The 19,880-nt window shown below is 33.8% G+C and overlaps 2 protein-coding genes across 3 annotated transcripts; one reads left to right on the top strand and one right to left on the bottom strand.

Annotated features, from left to right (window-relative positions):
* LOC108663563 (dehydration-responsive element-binding protein 2A-like) lies at window positions 17-989 on the top strand. Its single transcript, XM_018128658.1, has one exon. It carries the CDS (start codon window positions 79-81, stop codon window positions 823-825), a length of 747 nt encoding a protein of 248 aa, XP_017984147.1. The 5' UTR covers window positions 17-78; the 3' UTR covers window positions 826-989.
* On the bottom strand, window positions 5,503-18,278 carry LOC18586483 (armadillo repeat-containing kinesin-like protein 1). Of its 2 annotated transcripts, none has more exons than XM_018129573.1 (21): window positions 17,980-18,278; window positions 17,095-17,195; window positions 16,752-16,874; window positions 16,290-16,475; window positions 14,935-15,156; window positions 14,635-14,779; window positions 14,221-14,370; window positions 13,768-13,856; window positions 12,651-12,863; window positions 12,317-12,451; window positions 11,096-11,275; window positions 10,787-10,966; window positions 9,492-9,611; window positions 9,175-9,303; window positions 8,965-9,100; window positions 8,776-8,868; window positions 8,416-8,541; window positions 7,409-7,534; window positions 6,869-7,012; window positions 6,656-6,784; window positions 5,503-6,026 (listed from the first exon to the last, which is right to left on the bottom strand). In XM_018129573.1, the coding sequence occupies exons 1-21, from the start codon at window positions 18,206-18,208 to the stop codon at window positions 5,872-5,874; spliced, it is 3,111 nt and encodes a 1,036-aa protein (XP_017985062.1). In that variant the 5' UTR covers window positions 18,209-18,278; the 3' UTR covers window positions 5,503-5,871. The 2 variants fall into 2 exon arrangements, with proteins under 2 accessions (XP_017985062.1, XP_017985063.1); XM_018129574.1 differs by having other exon boundaries at window positions 10,787-10,912.

Here is a 19,880-nt window from a genome sequence, read left to right as displayed (position 1 = left end):
CCCTTGCTTCCAGAGCCTTTTTTACTGCATTGAGACTGAAATTCTGTGCTGTTGATATAAATTCGGAGAAATAAAAAGATGGTTTTTGTTGGTGATCAAAATCCTAAGGTGGGTTCAACTTTGTCAATGGATTCTTCTAGAAAAAGGAAGAGACGTAATGGCTTATCAGTTGCTGACACCCTCAAGCTCTGGAGTCAAAACGAGGAGGCCAAGCACCCGCGTAAAGCTCCTGCCAAGGGTTCGAAAAAGGGGTGTATGAGAGGGAAAGGAGGGCCTCAGAATCAAAGCTGTAACTACAGAGGTGTTAGGCAGAGGACTTGGGGAAAATGGGTGGCTGAAATCCGAGCTCCCAATCGAGGGAAGAGGCTCTGGCTCGGTACCTTTCCCACTGCTTATGAAGCTGCTTTAGCATACGACGAAGCTGCCAGGATGATGTACGGTGAAAACGCAATCCTCAATATGCCTTACGTTTCAGATTCCGACTCAGTTGCAACCACTTCAAACGCGTTTTCTGAGGCTGACTTCGTGACTGTGTGGCCTGAGTCTGAAATCTGTGGATATCATGCGTTTGGTGAAGGTGAAAGGATGAATGTTGAGTTTCCTGTGGATTCTGAAGCTCCCTCCACAAGCGGAGTAATTAATACGACAGATGAATTTCAACCTGCAAAACCAGAAGAGGAGTGTATGAAGGAGACAGATTACAGTTGGCTTAATGGATTGGATTTCAGTGAAGATATTCCAATAATTGGAGCGCCTGGTGTCTGGGATGTTGGATCCTACTTTAGTGAGGATGAAGTTTTCAATATAGATGAGATTCTAGGTTGAGTGGAAAGTTTGGGAAGGTATGGAAAAAATGGAGTGTTTTATCTCTCTTCCATTGACATTTAACGCGCAGAAAAAATCTTTTCTTTTCTTTCTTTTTTTTTTGATAGCATAATGTAATTATTACAAGATCGAGAAAGTTCTAATTTTGTCTCCATTGAACTTTAGTCACTGTTGTTTTATTTTTTTTAATTTTTATTAGTATTATTATTACCTAATAATTCATTGTTTAAGAAAATTTACTTCTTTTCCAAAAAAAAAATATTCATTAACTGTCAAAGTTCTGGCTATTGTAAGAACAATGTTTACATGTAAGATTAAATCACCATATCTTCAGTGCATTATTAGCGTAATATGATTGATTAAAATAAGAATTTAAGGCTCTAAATTAATCAAGCTTTTCAAATAAGTTTGTATTTTTCAAAATCTAAATAAGCTTTATATTTTATGAATTTCACCTAGATAATCTTTACGTTGAAGAAAAATGCACAAGATACAGATGACTTGATTTTTTTATGTACCGGAAGCGATTGATTGAAATGATCACATCTCAAGTGAAAAGTTTTTTCACTTAACTAATTTTATAAGTTAAAAATGCCACACAAACATTCACGTAAACACACTTAGTCAATAACCTAGCAATTTTTTATGTTTGCATCTTAGATATATTTTTGTTAACATAGGGATTTATTTAAATAAATATAATATAATAGGGGTTTATATAATAGAAACACAAGGTTTATTTTGATACAACAAAAAAATAGATGTTTATTTAAGAAAAGTGAAAGCGTTTAGGGACTCATTTAGTGTTTTAACTTATTACATTCAATTATTTTTTAAAAATATAATAAAAAGTTAAATAATATAACTAACTTGATTTTTACTTGCGTACCTTCTTTACATCTAATACCTGTTTATGATATTTTATCAATTGAAAAAGATATTTTTGACTTTTTATTTTTTTTCCCTTTTAAGTTCTTGAGGACCTTATTGGGTTTTCTAGATGGTTGGGTGGATGAGACTTTCAGTCATTCTAGGCACCAAAACTGATAGCAAACTCAAAGCTCTTCTCGACATTTCCAAAGCTACCCTCCCTACTGTTTGAAACCAAAAAACCTATATTGATTTCTCCCTACATTCCTTCTTTACATCTAAAACCTGTTTATGGTATTTTACCAATTTAAAAGGGTATTTTCAACTTTTCATTTCTTTTCTCTTTTAAGTTCTTGAAGGACATTATTGGGTTTTTTAGATGGCTGGGTGGATGAGATTTTCAGTCATTCCGGGCACCAAAACTGACAACAAACCCAAAGCTTTTCTCGACATTTCCAAAGCTCCCCCTCCCAACTGTTCAAAACCAAAAATTGATTTCTCTTTACATACCTTTTTTTACATTGAATACCTGTTCATGGTATTTTATCAATTTAAAAGGGTATTTTCAGTTTTTCATTTTTTTTCTCTTTTAAGTTCTTGGACATTATTGGGTTTTTTTTTTTATGGTTGGGTGGATGAGATTTTCAGTCATTCCGAGCGCCAAAATTGATAACAAACTCAAAGCTCTCCTCGACATTTCCAAGGCTCCCCCTCCTAACTGTTCGAAACCAAAAATTGATTTCTACCTAGACACATTCTCTACATCTAACACCTATTCATGGTATTTTATCAATTTAAAAGGGTATTTTTTATTTTTCATTTCTTTTCACTTTTAAGTTCTTGAGGGACATTTTGGGTTTTCTGGATGGTTGGGTGGATGATTTTCAGTCATTTCGGGCGCTAAAATCTATAGCAAACTCAAAGCTCTCCTCGACATTTCCAATTTCAAAACTAAAACTTTATCTTCGATTTCATCAAAACCCTAAACAATAGACACAAACCACATTTCTTCTCTTTTTCTATTTCTCTCTGTAAATGGGGTTCTTGTGATAAAAAGAGAAAGTGTTAAAAACAAGTAAGAGATGTACCAAAGGCGACAAATAGGAAGATTGAAGTAGTTCCTGAAGTGCGACAGGTGGAAGAAAAACAAGAAGAAAATAGGTGCTTTAAGTGAAAATAGGCTAGAGAGAGAAGCTTTGAGCGAGAGTCAGGTAGTTTTGAAAGTGAAAAGTCCCCTCCTTGAATTGTGAAGGCTCTATATATTATGCCAAAAGTAATGGTTACAAAAAAAGGTTTTAATGCACGCAATGAATGATATTATTAAGGAGAGTTTTAATGTTAGTTAACCGTTACTGAGAGTTAATGTCGAGTAACAGTTAGAACCCATTATATGACTGTTGAATTAATTAGATATAATAAGACTTGTTCTAGAAGCTAACAAAGAAGAGTTGTACATGAATAGGTACAAGAGAAAAAACTGTACGTGAACAAGTACAAGAGAAAAAGTTGTACATGAATAGGTAAAAGAGAACAAAATAAAAAAGAGAAATACTTGTACTTCACTAAAAGGTTAAGAGAGACATCTTAACTACCTCCATATTTGAACCACCAAGTCAAACTCTCTGAAATATCGTAAGATGAAAGTAACCCATAAATCTTTCTACTTATTCCGAATTACTTTCATTGTCATTTATGTAAAGTGGTTATTCTTTACAAAGTAGTTATTCTACTTGTATTAGTTGCTCCACATGGAGTAATACTCCACTTATTCTAGTTGTTTCATGTGAAGTAGTCATTTACTTCTTTTAATTGTTTTACGTGAAATAGTGCTTCACTTGTAATGATATGTTATAACCTAATTCTCTAGATAGTAGGTATTAACCAAAATCAAGTATCTACACTCTCTTTTTCTTCTTCTTTCTTTGTCTCTTTGTTTTTCTACTTCTTTCTTCTTCTTTTTTTCTCTCTTTATAATTTTTTCCTTTCTCTTTCATTCTTTCATTCTTCTCTTCGATTGTAGTGGCTTATGGGTTTTCGACTCAACCGTTTGAATGCTTCCAAAATTGTCCATACGCTGAAATCATGGAATTTTTTTTTTTTAAGGCCCTGGAAATCATGGAATTGAAAAGATATCCTAAGTTTCTTTATCATCTTCCTGCAATTTTTCAATAACCAAATAGGGCATTAATAGCATTAATATTTGTTTATTCCTGAAATTCTCAATTTTTTCTCACAGCCTTTTATTTTTTTGCATCAGGAATTGAAGTAAAACCTGAAAAACCGCACCCTTATCATTTTGACAATGTGCGGGGAAAGCTTCACATTACTCAGGTACATTCTCCTAATTTAGAAATTGGATGTTAAAAAAAAAATTTGATTTGATTTTTTGAATTTTGGTTTATGTTGGAATTTTAATTTTTTTTTTTAAAAATAATTAATATAGCGGTAATGTTGATTGTAGTCTAAATGCTTTTATGAGTTGCTCTGAGGTTGTAACCATTCTTTAGTGGAGTGATTGTCTACACGGAATGGAATGAAGTTGATCCATTTACTTAGCATATATTGGCCTATGGTTTGTTAGAGTTAAGGCTTAGTTCTCTGAACTGCATGGTTGCTGGGATTGCATGTGTTTTGTTGGTTCTACATTTTTTATCTTGGGGTTGAGTACTTCGCTTACAGTTTGCTGGTTATTTTTTTCGCTCATTTTGTGCTTTGATTTCTTCTTTTCTTTGCTGGATACAGCTTTTTATATTTATTTATGTTTCTAAATTGTAAACTATTGGGGTTGACACTGGCATATCTATTTCTATTTGAATTTTTAGATGATTTGTCGACAAGTTCATTTTATGTTTTAACACAATATTATGTATTTACTGTTTTTTTTTTCTCACAAAATATTGTTAATATCACTAACAACATATATCTATACATTGTTGTTAATAATTACTTTATTTCTCAATTCATAGATGAAATATATTATCAAATTATTTAATTATTTAAAATAATTTTCAAACTATACGTGTCAAACAGGAACCCTAGCATAGAGCGGATGAGTGACTAGTTATATAAAAAGAAAAAAAAATTCATGGTCAATTAGCATCTTTCACACTTGTTGTAGATTGAAATGATAATGTCTCTAGTGAAAAAAAAAATTTCATTCATTTAATTTCACTAAGTCAAAAAGTCAAAGCAGCATCCTTGTATGCAAAAGATACAATAACTTAACTGTTAAAATTACATTTGTGTCTTGACATATTTATGTTAACATTAAAATTTATTTGACTTAAGATAATAAAATAAAAATTATTTAGATATAATAAAAAATCATGTTTATTCGAATACAACAAAAGAATAGACACTTATTCAAGAAAATGAGAGTATAAATCCTTCTATAATAAAATGAAAAAAATTGTATAAATAAATATTTATTATTATATTTATCTCCATTGGACGAAATGATATATCAATACTATACTCTGAATAAATATCATTATCTGCTTAAAACATTGCAGTCATATATAATTTTTTGCACTTGGTTCGAATTCTTTTGAAGTTTCAACTACTTGTGTGGGTTTTAAGTCTATGACAGCATTCAATCACTTTGAAGTTTGTAGCAAAGATGGGGATGTTCAGTTTCCTATGGCTATGGAAGCTCAACTAACGAGTCATACAAAGAGGCTGACAGCTGAAGATGAACTTCAAGAAGTTGATGATATGGAACATGAAGTACATAAGGAACTAAAACTAGAATCTGGAACTGAAGATGAGCATAAGAGGTAGGAGATAGATCATTGCTGGCCAAATGGATTGGATTTCAGTGAATTTTCTATTGGATTTTGAAGCACCTACACGCTCATAATGAAAGCCATACAAGTTTACCACATAAACGTTTCACAATATCAAAAGAAATTGATCAATTATATGCCATCAAACGCTCAGTGTCTATCCTAGTTTGTGAATACGCTCCTTTCCACCACTTCAAAGCCCATCCCTTCACAACAAGCTGCCTTCTTATAAATGGAATGGGTAAGAAAATTTGGTGTCACATTAACCCATCTGCTTGTTAGTTGTGTGCTGATGTACGACGTGTAATTTTGTGCAGGAATTGACTAAAAGCTACTATGCACTAATTACATTACAGATACAAAGGAATTGCAAGGCTTCACACTGTACATCTTACTGCCATCCCGAACGCGTATCACCCTGAAACACTGTGTTTGATTTCAGCATCTTCTTTGCCAAATCGCGGATATCATCTCTGCTGGATTCCATTGATATCCTTTGAAGCTCTTGTAATCCTCCACTTGATGTAAAATCCTTGGCATTGTCCTCTGCAAGAGGCATCAGATTAAGTTGTATTAAAAGTTAACTGATGATAATTGTCAACAATGAAAAAATTGGCCAAACATGGAGTTTATAATCCATGAATTAAGATGACTACCACCAGCATAATGATGGATGCAGTTGGATTTTAGTAACTTTTACAATTATATATGCTCTTTACTAGATCTCCTATTTGGTGGTTTCCTCTTAGATATGTAACAAAAACCCGCATTCCACAAATGCATGCACAGAAAGGAAAAGAAAAGGTATGCCCGAAGTCCCAAAAAGAAGAGAACTGCGATGTTTAACTACACCCAATCTGGATCATAGATTAGAGCTTCATCCTAAAAATTAGATGAACACCTATAGTTTATACTGCCTGCCATTTTCACTAAGTATGCGAAGCCAAATCTCCCGTAGATGACCGATGTTTAAATTTTGACAAATTTTCATTGAATAATAATGTTAAAATCTTGTATATGTTCTAACAAGCTCCTATCTTATCTAGTTAATTCTTGAAAAAATGGCCGTAATTTCCAAAATTTTTGCAAAAACAGCATCATTGCAAAATCTGTAAAGTATATCAGTATCAAAATGTTGCCATGTATAGAATTCTCAACCCTAGAACTTTGCTTACCGTTTTGTGCTAAATGACAAAGGGCCAGCTCAACGTGACGTCTGGTTGAAGCTGATGCAGTATTACAGTTGGCAATCAACCATTCAAGTCCACCATCTTCCATTAGAAGTGAACGGCCTTTGCGATGTCCTGCAGCAACGAAGGTCATTAGAATTATGAAGAGAGAAGATGACCTACATAAAATTTCAACTTCATACAAGGACATGGATGAACCTTGAATAATTGCTCGGGATTCGCATTTAGCAAAATTAGCCATTCCTCTAGCAACCTGTGCAACCACATCACTGTTCCCTGATCTAACCATTCCTAACAATGCCTTGATGCCTCCATCTTCTTTTAGCATTGAGTGTAATTTTTCTGTTGAACAATAAAAACATCCATGTTGAACATAAATCCCACTGAAATTAACTTCCCTTGTCAATAAGATCTGTTTTCTTAATTTGGATATCAGGCATACTGTGAACATAAGTCACGAAGCAGCCACTAATAATTAAAAAAATAAAAGCATTTGAGGATCTCAGCAGTTGGATTCCACACTTGAAGTAACTACAATTTGAACAAATGGATCCTAACCCAGGTGATACCCACCAACCAGTTCAAGCCTTGGCTCAAGGAAAAGGTCAAACATTCAAGCCTTTGTAACAGCTAGATACACTAACTCACCAACAATCTCTATAGCCAATCCCACCCCCCACCCTCTCCACCCAAGAGAAAATCTCCCACCAGTGCACAAGAAAAAGGAGAAAGACATACCATTTCCACATAAATTGGCAAGTGCACCAGCTACCATTCTGAGAGTTTGTGGATCATCTGTTTTGGAAGCTGTCTTTGCTAGTAACTGAGCACCTCCTCTGCTCATTATTAGGCCTTGATTCAACTCTGAGAATGATTTGAAAAGAAATTAATGTAGTGAGTCTCTGATACATTATAGAGGAGTGAAACGTAATTAGTGATTAAATACAAATATTAAAAATGTTATATAATTTCCATTTCAAATAAGCAGTTAAAAACATTTCAACATGGAGACGATGAATCAATGAGATAATGATTCGAATTTCATCTCAGCAATTCTCAATGTGGAGTGATAAACTATATTCATTTGCATATTCCAATCTGGTATACTAATTTGCCTAGATCCCACCTTCGAATTATATTCAGATATACCAATCATTGGAAATCCATGTCAAAGGAAGTTAATTCCATCTTCTAAAAATAAAATTTTCTACCCAGCCCTTATCTAAATTAATCTCATAATGGGAGCTCACGTCAATCACAAATCATAAATCCAGATTCAAACACAGACAATTGTGGGCTAGTATTTCAGGACAGTTCCCACCCACATGCAACTTACTGATTTAAATGCCAATTTTTACCTACCAACTCAAAATTTTTATCATCCATAAAGGAATCAGGATATACCAGATTCTCCTGAGATTTTATTATAAAGATATTTCCAGGAATGACAGTGGTGATGCTCAGCGCACAACTTGAGAGTGAAATATGTTGCTGACATAACTCCAATATCACGAGCCATTAGCAAGACAAGTAATCGTGAAATTGAACAGCTTTGCATGGACTAGATATGTATGTGTGATAATTCTTCATATGATAATGTGTGTTGCCATTTATAAACATTAAAAAATTGATATATAGAATCTTTTAAAAATGTAAAAGGAAAAAAGATTGAATCCATCAATGATATGCATTAGCCAGATTCAGTGTGCATAAAATGCTAAGGGAAGATTGACAGTCAGAATTACCATTCATTGCCAAATTGGCAATGGCCCCGGAAGCCACTCTAAGTATAGTAGCATTTTGAGATGATTTCAACATCGTAAGCAGAGCATCTAAACCACCTTCCTCTACAATCTTCTCCTGGTTAATATCTGCAGAAATTAAAACGTTAAGCGATACCAATTGTTCAACCAGAGTGAGGTGATACACACTTTCAAAGCACAGGAGGAACAAAAAAGCAAGAACCAATGGAAAAAGGGGCAGGGAAATAGCTGTGCAGTAAAATCAATCCAAAAACACAAAATTCCTTCATAAGATTGTCCAAACAGGGGGAAAAGAATGAGACAATTTATTTAAATCCAATCTAAAGGCATATTGTACTCCACCTTCAGCAGCAAGATTGGCTATCACTTTAACAGCATGGATTTGCACGTCTGACTCTTCAGAAGTTAACAATTGTATTATCTTTTGAAGACCAACTAAATTTAAAAACCATAAACATGTAAGTCAAGATTGTTCATCAGTTAAGAGATATATTTTGATAATATATGGTTTTATTACAGCAGAAGTCATGCCTTCTTCACAAATCTTTGCTATTGTAGCCCTCTGAGCAGATTGTGTCTCCCTTAATGGCCCTGACTTATTGAGACTTGCTGAGGTCCCAAATACTGAAACCCCTCTGATATTTTCCTTCATATATGATCTTTTATCCTGTGAAACTTGATAGTATAAGACCATAAAGCAATAAGAATAAATGTGAAGTGGAAAATGTACAAACAACTTACCTCAAAATCTTTATCACCTTCAGGTGCACTTTTTTTAAGCTTTACCAGCTCATGTTCAATTGTCTTCCTCCGCTTCTCTTCTGCTGACAGTTTTTCTCGCACAACATAAAGCTCTTCACTAATTGTTTCCTAAACAATACCAATTTTTTTGGAAAGAAAAGCATTAAGGGTAAACTTCAGGTTGCAACCAACATAGGCAGTTCCTTTAGTTCGGAACTTTTGGAAGCCTGTAGTCCAAACAAACTTGATCTAAAAGTTATGCATGCATGCATGTGCATACATACACATGCATGCACATGCGTGCAGACCAATCATACCTTCTCCTGAATCTGATCTTTAAACTCTGCTTTCAGGGCTTGCAGTTCATTCACAGTAGATTCATGAAGCTGATACATTTCTTGTAACTTCAATCTCAGCTCACTGATTTCTTCCTGCTCCTGGATTTAACAACAAAATAACAGAAGAGGGCATAAAAGAGTTCAGAGAGTATCTTCTATCAAAGCCAATAAACTATCTGCAGCAGAATAATGGAAGGAACAAGGCATTTCAGGAATGTTTAACTGCTCAAAAAGACTAGACTGCTATTAATAATACATATATGCAACAAAGACAACAAGTTAAATTCGTGCACTTAACGGTAGCATGAAGTCTGACTCTCTCACAGGACTAAAAGTAAATTGATATGTGAATCTATGTTGTCTAAAATACACAACCACAACTGGGGTTTCTGGTAAAGTAATAGCTCGCCAAACTGGTAACATATACAATATTTGGCAGTGTAGCTCTTTTATCCTGGCATCCTGTGTTTTTAACCATGAATTACATCCTATTGATTAAAGAAAAGTTTCAACTCTAGACATGGGGCCTCTAACTGAAGAGTGTTCTAAAGTGGTGTTGATAAATAAAACACACCACACAGATTGAAGATTTCAGAATGGGAGCAAATGAACAATAACACTACTAGCAAGTCTTCTTTGAAATTTCATACATTTAGAAACAGAGATACGTATAAACTATATATATCCAAAACTTAAGATGCCTCCGTTTTCCCAAATATATTTGTAACAAGTCTGGAGACATCAGTTTCATCAGGAATTACATAACTTATGCAGCCATTTGCATGTTACAAGGCACTAGGATTGACCCTGCCTCATTATTAGGAAGTTGTAAAATTATTTGCTAGAAGATATTTGGGAAATGACTCAGTTCCATGGAAAGTCAAGAGGATATCCTCTGCACTAGTCCCTATTCAACAAACATGCTCCCAAATTTTTCTGTAAGTCTGAATGAAGATGAAGCAATCATGCCCATAAATCCTTCTTGTAACAATTTTTACCAAGATAAAAGTTATCAATGTACCATCAATTTAAAACTCAACTCTCCAGCTCCTATCAAAAGCACTGTGGACTTCTTCAATTTTTATGGAACATCAGATTGACTAAAATAATTGTTAAGAAAACAGAATGACCATAAAATAAAACAAAACATAACCAGGACCAGGAAGGGAAGAATAAAAAGAATTTTTGTTATAGCAATTAGCAGTAAGGAGCTGCCAAAGGAAGAAAGATCATTTCAAATTTCACTTATCCAAACTTTGTGGGAGAAACTTAACCTGCATTGAGTTTTGATAATCTCTTAGAAGCTTGTTTGCCAAATCCAGTTGGTCTTGTACACCTTCAAACCTGGTGTGCTCATCTTCTACTTGCTTAGTTAACTCCCTTATTTTCTTCTCATACATCTGAGTAGTGTCAGCAAGAGCCTTGAGATAATTAGAATTCTCCATCTCATGTTGCTACTAGCAATAAGAATATATAATTAGGTTTTACATATAATCTTAAAAATAAAACAAGGAATCAGTGAAAAAAAATAACTAGCACAAAGTAGAGGTGATGCAAACATAATCAGTAGACAAACTACTAACCTTAATTAATTTTTGATGGTCACCTGATAGCTTTTTCATTGCATCGAACTGTTCTTCAGCACTTTCAGACTGGGCACGCTCAACTTCTAGCTGCTTGATCAACTCAGCTATTTTGTTCTCATATATCTGAGTGGTATCAGCCAATACTTTCTGATATGTAGAATTCTCAAGCTGGTGTTGCTACTAACAATCAAAAGAACAGCATAAATACTAATGTCCATGTAGGTCTTATTCTTACTCTTGGAGAGGGACAACGTGGGGAAAAAAAAAGGGGGGGGGGTATATTGACTGCATAGTTACATACAGGACCTTTATAGTTTAAGTTTAAACTAATAAAAAAGAATAATATTCTATAATTAAAGTAGTGTTGCTTTTGTGAGTACATGTTGCTTAATTGTGCATTTTGCATCCTTAGAATTAATATAGAATAAAAGTTTTTATCCATTCAAAAGTTTTGAGCATCATGAAGACTACAGCCCTGTAAGGTTCAAGCCATTGCATAAAGTACTAACTTTAACAGCAGCCTCCTTAAGGTTTGGCATCCGATTTCAGAGTCATAAGCATAAATTCAGGTGCCATTTTCTACGCTCATGATCTATGTTCACAACATGACAAACTCAAATATATCTATAGTCCAAATGGAATAGAGTTTAACCTTCCCATGGCACAACCCCCTTAGTTTGGTCATTTTGATAACCTAGACCTTGCTATTTTTAAGAACACTAAGACAATGTCTTTTCCTGTATTCTTTTAATCTTTCTCCACAAAGCATTTGATTTTAAATCAAAGAGATGCCATGAAACCTAAGTTGCAAGATTTTAAATTTTAAAGTTCAACATATGCACAAAAGGTTCCTACAATTTATTAAAGTTCCGTAAGACAAATTAAAGGTCAAATCAGAAAACTGATGAATTAGAAAACATGGGGCAAAATTTTATTACATACATACATGTGAGACAGTATAATCATGATTCATTCGTAAATCAAAAGTTGTTTGCATCCACCACTAATCAAGATTCTATGTACAAAGTTGAAGTAAGGCTACTCTTAAAGACCAAAATATTATGAAAAAGGCTTTTATAGAATAACAGATCCACTGGAATCCTATCAACAAGAAAATTCTTAGTTTATTAACCAAACATTGCAGAGAGTTGCTTGGATCATATAACCTATAAATAAGTAGAAAAACAGCCACAGAAAATTTTGATCAAAGAAAGCTACCTTGCTTTGTTCTAAATTTATTTCTAACTCTGCAACTTTATCTTGCATCAAAGAGTTATGATCTTTCTGACAGTTTAATTGAGCTAAAATGTCTTCCATATCCAATTCCAAGCGAGCATTTTCCTTCTCTAAAAACTGCAGAACAATATAAGATATTGAAAATTAAAAAAAAAAAAAAAAGTGATACCAATATTTGGATGCAAACCAGATTCAAAAATACTGGATAATAGTGTGATTTTAGAAGAAAAATGTTGGAAAAATACTGGGAAATGAATTCTGGAACCAGTATTAACTATAATTAAAGAAGAAGAAAAAGCAGGAGAAAAAACACTACCTCAGACCTTGTGACTAGATTCTTTCTCGTCTCATAAAAAGAATCTTGACATTCCCGCAGTTGTTTTTCCAAGTCATATTTGTCCCTCTCCCTCAACTTATGTTGCCTATCAATTTCTGCAGTGAGATGGTCTACTTGAGTATCAAGCTTCCGGCATAAACTTTCATAATCAAACTCTTCTTTAAGCTTTACCATATTTACAATTTTCATTGCCTGAAAAAACAGGTCATTAGGCTACCTCATCATTAAAAAGATAACATAATATAAAACAAGTGCAGTCTTTTCATCAACATTTATGGTACAAACATTTAGCTATAAAGCAGGACAGATACACAAAGATACATAAATTCAGGCACATGTATGCATCCAAACATGGATGCACATATGTACATGCATACTTATTAAATAGCAATGTTGGCCATTTCTAAAATAAAGAATCCCACCTCAGCTTTCATACACCCTAGCTTTTTATTTTCCTAAGGTTTACTCATGCCGAATAAGCTTTGGTTGGCTCCAAAAAAGTAGGGAACTGATACCTACCCAACAACAGAGTAGCCGAAAAGCTCAATTTTTTTTGCTTTTAGAATATTTCCACACTTAATTAGCTACTATATGGGATTTTTCTCTCTGAAATCCTGCCATAGTTAATGAACATTCTTCTTAGTCAGCTCACGGGGAGCAGGTAAAACCCTTGGAAGCTATATCCTTCTACAATTCAGTTAATGCATGACAATGACATATTCTAACTGTGATTAAGACCTAGTGCAACAACTTCCTCCAACTACAACAAGTTTATACCAGTTCTGTTGTATAAATCAATGCAGTGCTGCCTCCAATTTAAATTTAAAAGAAGGAAACAATATCCAGCAAAGCAAGCCTGCTCCAATTATTTACATGCTAAGTGGAAATCAGCAAAACCAGGAAAATTCTAAGATTGAAAGATTCAGAATTTATATCACAAATATCAAAGTATAAGGAAGATCAAAATGCCATGGCAAAATAAGAAAAGAAAGAGGAAGGGAGAGAGGTTTGTCAAGAATTAAACAGATAATATTGCATGCATTTGACAGGAGAATTCCTCAACTTTTATATTGCAATATTTTTCAATGAAACTCACCCTCTGCCCAAACATTATTGTGCTAGTGGTCTCTGCATGATGTCGTGAAGATGGCCCAATTGTTATTATAAGTGAAGTCCTTGCAGAGCCTATGCATTTGCAGATGAATCTTATAAGAATATTAGAACATAAATCCAACAAGCATATTTGAATAAAATGACTAATACTGCATACAGATTGTGCTTAGTTAACCTAAATGTAAGTGTCCTTTTGTTGTGCATATCAAAAGAAGTAAATTAGAATCCAGAGGAACATATGAAGGTATAAAAATAATATTCATATAAATATTATTGTAACCATTAAAATACTATAGAAAACCACAGAAACAGAGATATTAGCGTGACAGATGATAGACATCATTGATAAAGTGTCCTAGTCCAAAAACTCCATGTTTTGACGTAAGTAGTACGAGGAACAAAAAGACAGACCATAAGTAAAGAGTTCCAAACTAACCTCCAAAAGAATCACGAAGCAATCTTGTAAGTTTAGAATCCCTCGTAGGTATATGCGGACAGTTCTCAGCCAATGCATTTATGCATTTTCCCAGGGAAGTGAGAGAGAGATTAATAAACTTAGCCTCTTCAAGCAAGAGGCCTTCACTGCCTACAAGATGAGTAAATAGTTATGCAAGTTTTTGAAGGATGATTTTGATAAAATAATGCTCATACTTTCAGTTGTTCAACACTCCAAGAAACCAGAGATTTTCGAAACCAGTTATATAAAACTTTTAGTCTTCTAAGAAAACATACACAGATAGAGTACAAGACACTGTATTAAAAAAAAAAAAACCAAAAAAGTTAATGGCAAGATGGGTTTGAAGCATGCATTTAATCAACAAATTATAAATATCAACCATAAATAACATACCAGATTTGTCTAATCTTTCAGACCCTGCAAGATCCACTATCAGCAACTTGCTTTTCCTAACCACAGGTAAATTGCTTTTTGTTTTCTTCTCTTGAGAGCTAATATCAACTTCCACTTTTTCAGGGACAGACCTCCGGATATAAACCTACCATATAAATGAATTCAGGCTCCTGTCTATACTTTTTCTTAGTCTATTTTTTCTCTCTTTTGGTTATTCACATTAAACATTGTAAAACTAGCCACTGCAAAATTAAAGGCAAGCATTAATCAAGAGAGTCTGAACTTCTGATGCACACCTACCATTAGAATTGCATGGCTACGTGAAGATTCTGTATTTAGCTTTGTATTAGCTGCATGACGATTAGCCTCACCAATTTGCAGTAGCTCTAGAAAATGATCTAGATCACGAACCTTCACTGTAACAGCACCAGGCAATGACACTTCCCCAGTCTTGGGATCCTCATTAATAGGGATATTTGTCTTTTCTGGTGCAAGCAAATCTTGTATAGATTCCATATACAACTGGATTAAAAAGATTAAAAATATTTAATCAAAAAGAGTGATCATTCATCCGAAAAATTAAATCAGTATAACTGGAGTGAACACATGAAATAATAGTTCAAAAGTTGGTCACCCATGAAAAAACTAACAACTAATCGCTGCATGAACAATCTGGTAAAATATACGGTCTCGAGTTAACATTTGGTTTGGTTATAAGAATTATGGAAGTATGCATATCCATGTTTGACTACTAAATCAAAATGAGTGTCTGCGTGTGTGTCTCCATGATTGACTACTAAATGATAAGTGGAAACTAAAGGACTAATACAGATATTAGCTTTTGGTGCAAATGGCATTCATCTGCAGTGTCATCCTCTCATATTCCAGAAGAGAAGCATATTTTTCCACAAGCTTTGGCAGCATGCCCAACATAAAGGTGTATCAGTTATGGTAGGGTCCTTCATCACATTAGTTTTCGAATTTCCAAGTTTTTCTGTGAGATTACTTGCTATAAACTTCACAAACTTTTTAATGCATTGTGAATTGTTTTCTAATGTAGATACCAATCAACCTGCACACTCAACGCACCAACTACATGCTGTTTGCGTCAACACAGGGCACTTGAATATATTGTCTTCAGTTGATGTAGAGATATTTTAGACAATGCCGACAGAAATTGACTTGGTGATTAATTGAAAGGTTCTTAGCATTTGCGTTTAAGAGCCAAATGGGTTCAAACTTTCTCTTTTCACCAGCTTAGTAAGCCATTTTTATTCACATTTAGGGCTTTGATTTTGCAGCCTGGTAGCTGAGCAGGGTTCTGCCTTCTCTTAATTAGCGTTGCTAGCTACTTCTTTGCTATTGACAAATCTCAGTAGACCAGATCATGTTTCTCTCTATATCACTAGTATTAGTTTGTTTTCCTTCTGCATAATTTCAATCTGGCTAAAATTCAACTCAACCTCAAAACAACAAAACCATACCATGCCTATCAGGGAGATAAAGCATCGACAGATAAATTGAACTCAAACTAATACACAGCTATATATTAAGGAAGAAACACACCTCAACAGTAAATTTAATCTAGAACCACGAGAAAAATGCCTATAAGCAAATAAACCCCAAGTCACAAAAGAATGCAATCTGAATATTACCTGCAAATACGAGACTTCCACAGTGTCAGAAGCAATGGTTATGTTGCCCATTATGTCTTCTAGAGCTCTAACCATAATACCGCGTTCAGATGCATCATCTTTACCAAGTCTGCCAAGTGTAAAAGTTTTTCCAGTGCCTGTTTGACCATAAGCCATAACTGTCCCATTATAACCACCCAATACACTCTGCAAAAACATGTCAAAATGAACCAGAAAGATTAAATATCAAATCACACTTAAAATCAAACAATCTCAGAAGGAGGTGGAATTGATGACTTCAAAAAAACCAATAATAAACCGTAAATGCATGCATATACATACATAATTAAAAAGATTAACTATTATGTCACATGCATGGAGCATTCAAGAATGAACATGCAATCGCTATCAGCCAACAGCACTGGTATCAAATTAAATCTGCAAGTTAGAAAGAACACCACCACTTAATCATTTCTCACTCACCTCGACTACAGGTTTTGCTACCACTTCATAAACACGCTTTTGAGAGGCAGTTTCTGTCAAGACTTCGTCAAATTTGTAAGATTCAGAACTCCAGTTGTTTTTTCGCAACTTTAACCGCTTCAGCTACATTGACCAAAAAAAAAAAAGATCAATATAACCTTCTGATAGATGCCCAACATTGGAAGTCTAGAATATATGCATACACAAGAACTGTAGAAGAATAGGACCCAACTTAATGACATTAAAATCATGAAACCATGCTATGAACCAGAAGTAAACAAGCTTTGATTTAAAACACCAAGAAAAAAGCCTTAGGAATTTGTTAACAAAACCTATAAATTACCTCTGGCTGCAATTCAACACAGTCAGCAAAATCAGCATCTGAAAGCAGATCCTCAGCATTTCTTGGCCGAAGCCTGACAGCAACTCTCACCCTTCCAGGATCTGTGAACCAATTTCAGAATCAAGGACATTTCAAAAAGATACTTTAATCAAATGAAAATTAGTAATCAGAAAAGGTAGCAGGTTTCTCTTCTTCAAAAAAGCAAGGACAAAACTTCCTCTCTCCTTAAAATTAAACAAAATTCCTAACAGCTAGCAAAATCGTTAAGTCGAAGACAAATGTTTTTTTTTTTTTTTGAAAGGCAAATGTTAATAGTCCAATTTCACATTTTAGCCATGATACCACTCGAAAACATCCAAGTTCACTCCCAAAGTTCACGGTTTTAGCCTGGTTTGATTCCATCGTTTGTTTATTCCCAAAGTAAAAAAAATTTCCCACATTTTCAGATACCCAACTAAGCTCTCATTTCCTTTTTTTTTTTTTTTCCTTTTGGAACATATGAAGAAGGCTAAGAGGGAAGGGAAAATTCAAACCTTATACAGTAGCCTAACCGCTAAGCCAGGCAGAGTTATTACAACTAAAATTTGATAAAAATAATAATGGAAAAAAGAAACAGCCCAAGTATTTTTTGCCCCTGCTTTCTGATTGGCAATGAAACAAGGCTTAAAGAGAAAATTTGAGATCAAACAAGCATAACAGCAACAAATTAACAAATGGTCGTTATTATCCTTCCATAAAAGTCAAAATGAAACTCAATATTAAACTCTTTTAAAGCAAGCCAAAACAAACCTTCATTCAGAAGCAGTAAAATGACACACAAAAAAAAACTGAAACTTCATATACAAAAACGAAGAATAAAAAGAAAGAGAAAGAGGGGGAAGAAACCATTGTCATCTTCGAAGTCCCTAGAGTGAGAACGAGAAGTTGGAGTAACTGAACGTCTGGAAGAAGCAGAAGGAGGCTTAGCCTCCTTTGAACGAAGAAGAGACTGTTGCCCATTATTTAAACTTCTCGTTAATAAATTCCCAGCATGGCTTAGACCTTGTGGCTGTTGGGTACTTCTTTGCCTTTCAGCCCTTTGTGCTGGTCTCAAACCAGAACTTGTTGTAGCCATTGTCTGAGTGCAAAAAAGAAGAAGAAAGTCCCAAACTGGGTTTGGCTAAAAAAAAGTTGGTTTTTAAAGAAAATGAACAAATGGGTACTTGGAAAGAACAAAACAAAACCCAAGAAGAGATGGTTTTCTCTTTCTTTCTTTTTTCGGGACAAGTCCTTGTTAGGGAAGCAGTTGAGGCCGGCACGATAGAAGAGAAAGAAATAAAAGAAAAGAAAGGAAAACGGGGGTTCCCGCGTTGATGGGTTGAGTTAAGGAAGTGGGTAGTTTGTTCTGTTGGTTGTGACAATGTCTATGGAATAGGGGCCGGCAGCAGCACAGCAGATTCATACGGCTTTAACGAAAATCTTCTCTCTTTCAAAAGGAGTGTGTGGGTGCGTCACCATTGTTGTTTCCTTTTGAATTTCAAAAAGTTTTCTTTTCGAGACTTGATTGCTACCTTTTTGCGCCTAAACAATAAAAAGAAATTAGCCTTTTTTATTGCTTTTTTTTTCTTTTTTAATTTAACCAATTAGCATAGAGTAGTTAGTAGTAGCAATATATTTTACTATCCCAAAAAAGGAATAATTTTACCTTTTTTTTATTGAAAATTGAGTACATTTTTATCAAAATAAAGTTTAATTCTAACAGAAAAAAAAAAGGAATTAAATTAATTTGATTAAGAAATTAGCACTATACTTAGTACGTATTAAAATGTACAAGTGTCTTAAAGTTTGTGCAAGTTAAAAAAGGACGAACAACATTGAAAGGACATACTAACTTTTTTTTTGTCTGTGTGTTTGACGATCATTTCGTACAGAAAAGACTAGGGAAATTTGAAAATAATTAATTACATGTTAGTATTAAAAATAGTATAAAATTATCGATTTGATATTTAAAATTTAAATATTACAATTAAGTACTCAGAACTTTATTTACATTAAACTGTTTACCTTGTTAATCAAAATGGTTGAGTGATAAAAATACATCACGTGTCTCAAAATGTTTCCTCAATTTATTTTTTTCCAAAAGATTTTAGTTTTGAAACTAAAATATAAAATAAATTTGGAAAACTAAAAAAATAAAATATATATTTTTTAAATTTTGAGTTTTGGAATTAAAGTAATTTTAAAGAATAAAAAACTGAAAAATTAACAAAAGAATATTTATAAATTTTTTATGAAACTAAAAAATAAAAAATTGGAAAATCAAAATATTCCATAAGTAAAAAAATAAAAAAAATAAAAAAAAAAATGGGGAGAGAGGGCAGGAGGGAAAGTGAAATGAGAGAAAAGGGGAGGAGGGGTTTACTGAACCATCAATTTGGTATGCCTCGGACTGATTGATGGGCGCCGATGGACCTTTCCCCTATCCTTTTTGTCTCTCCTGCTTTCCTCTGCAACCTTTCTTTTCTATATTTTTCTAGATTTTCTTTTCTTTTTTTTTAATTTTAAAATAAAAGAATTTGAAACAAAAATAAAAGTGGCATGTTAAACATGTGTAACATTTTTTAGTGGTTGTGTTTATTATATTTACCTATTTGACTGACGGTATGTCCAAAGGTGAAAATTATTTAACCCAAATAAGGTTCGAATATGTAATTGAAATTTCTTAAATCTTAAGCATCAAATTGAGAATTTCGCTAAAGTTTGTTACCAAATGTATAAATTAATCTATTTGAAAATGAGTCCTTTCT

Source organism: Theobroma cacao, chromosome 10 (genome assembly GCF_000208745.1).
Source record: "Theobroma cacao cultivar B97-61/B2 chromosome 10, Criollo_cocoa_genome_V2, whole genome shotgun sequence".
NCBI lineage: Eukaryota > Viridiplantae > Streptophyta > Magnoliopsida > Malvales > Malvaceae > Theobroma > Theobroma cacao.
This window is presented reverse-complemented; position numbering and strand designations above follow the sequence as displayed.

Excerpts from the sequence above, each read along its gene's own strand:
- LOC18586483 (XM_018129573.1), bottom strand. The coding sequence starts at position 18,208 with ATGGCTACAACAAGTTCTGGTTTGAGACCAGCACAAAGGGCTGAAAGG. Across the intron at positions 17,196-17,979 it reads GGACTTCGAAGATGACAATG|ATCCTGGAAGGGTGAGAGTT; the intron begins GTTTCTTCCCCC and ends ATTGGTTCACAG. Across the intron at positions 12,864-13,767 it reads CAATAATGTTTGGGCAGAGG|GCAATGAAAATTGTAAATAT; the intron begins GTGAGTTTCATT and ends CTGTTTTTTCAG.
- LOC108663563 (XM_018128658.1), top strand. The coding sequence starts at position 79 with ATGGTTTTTGTTGGTGATCAAAATCCTAAGGTGGGTTCAACTTTGTCA.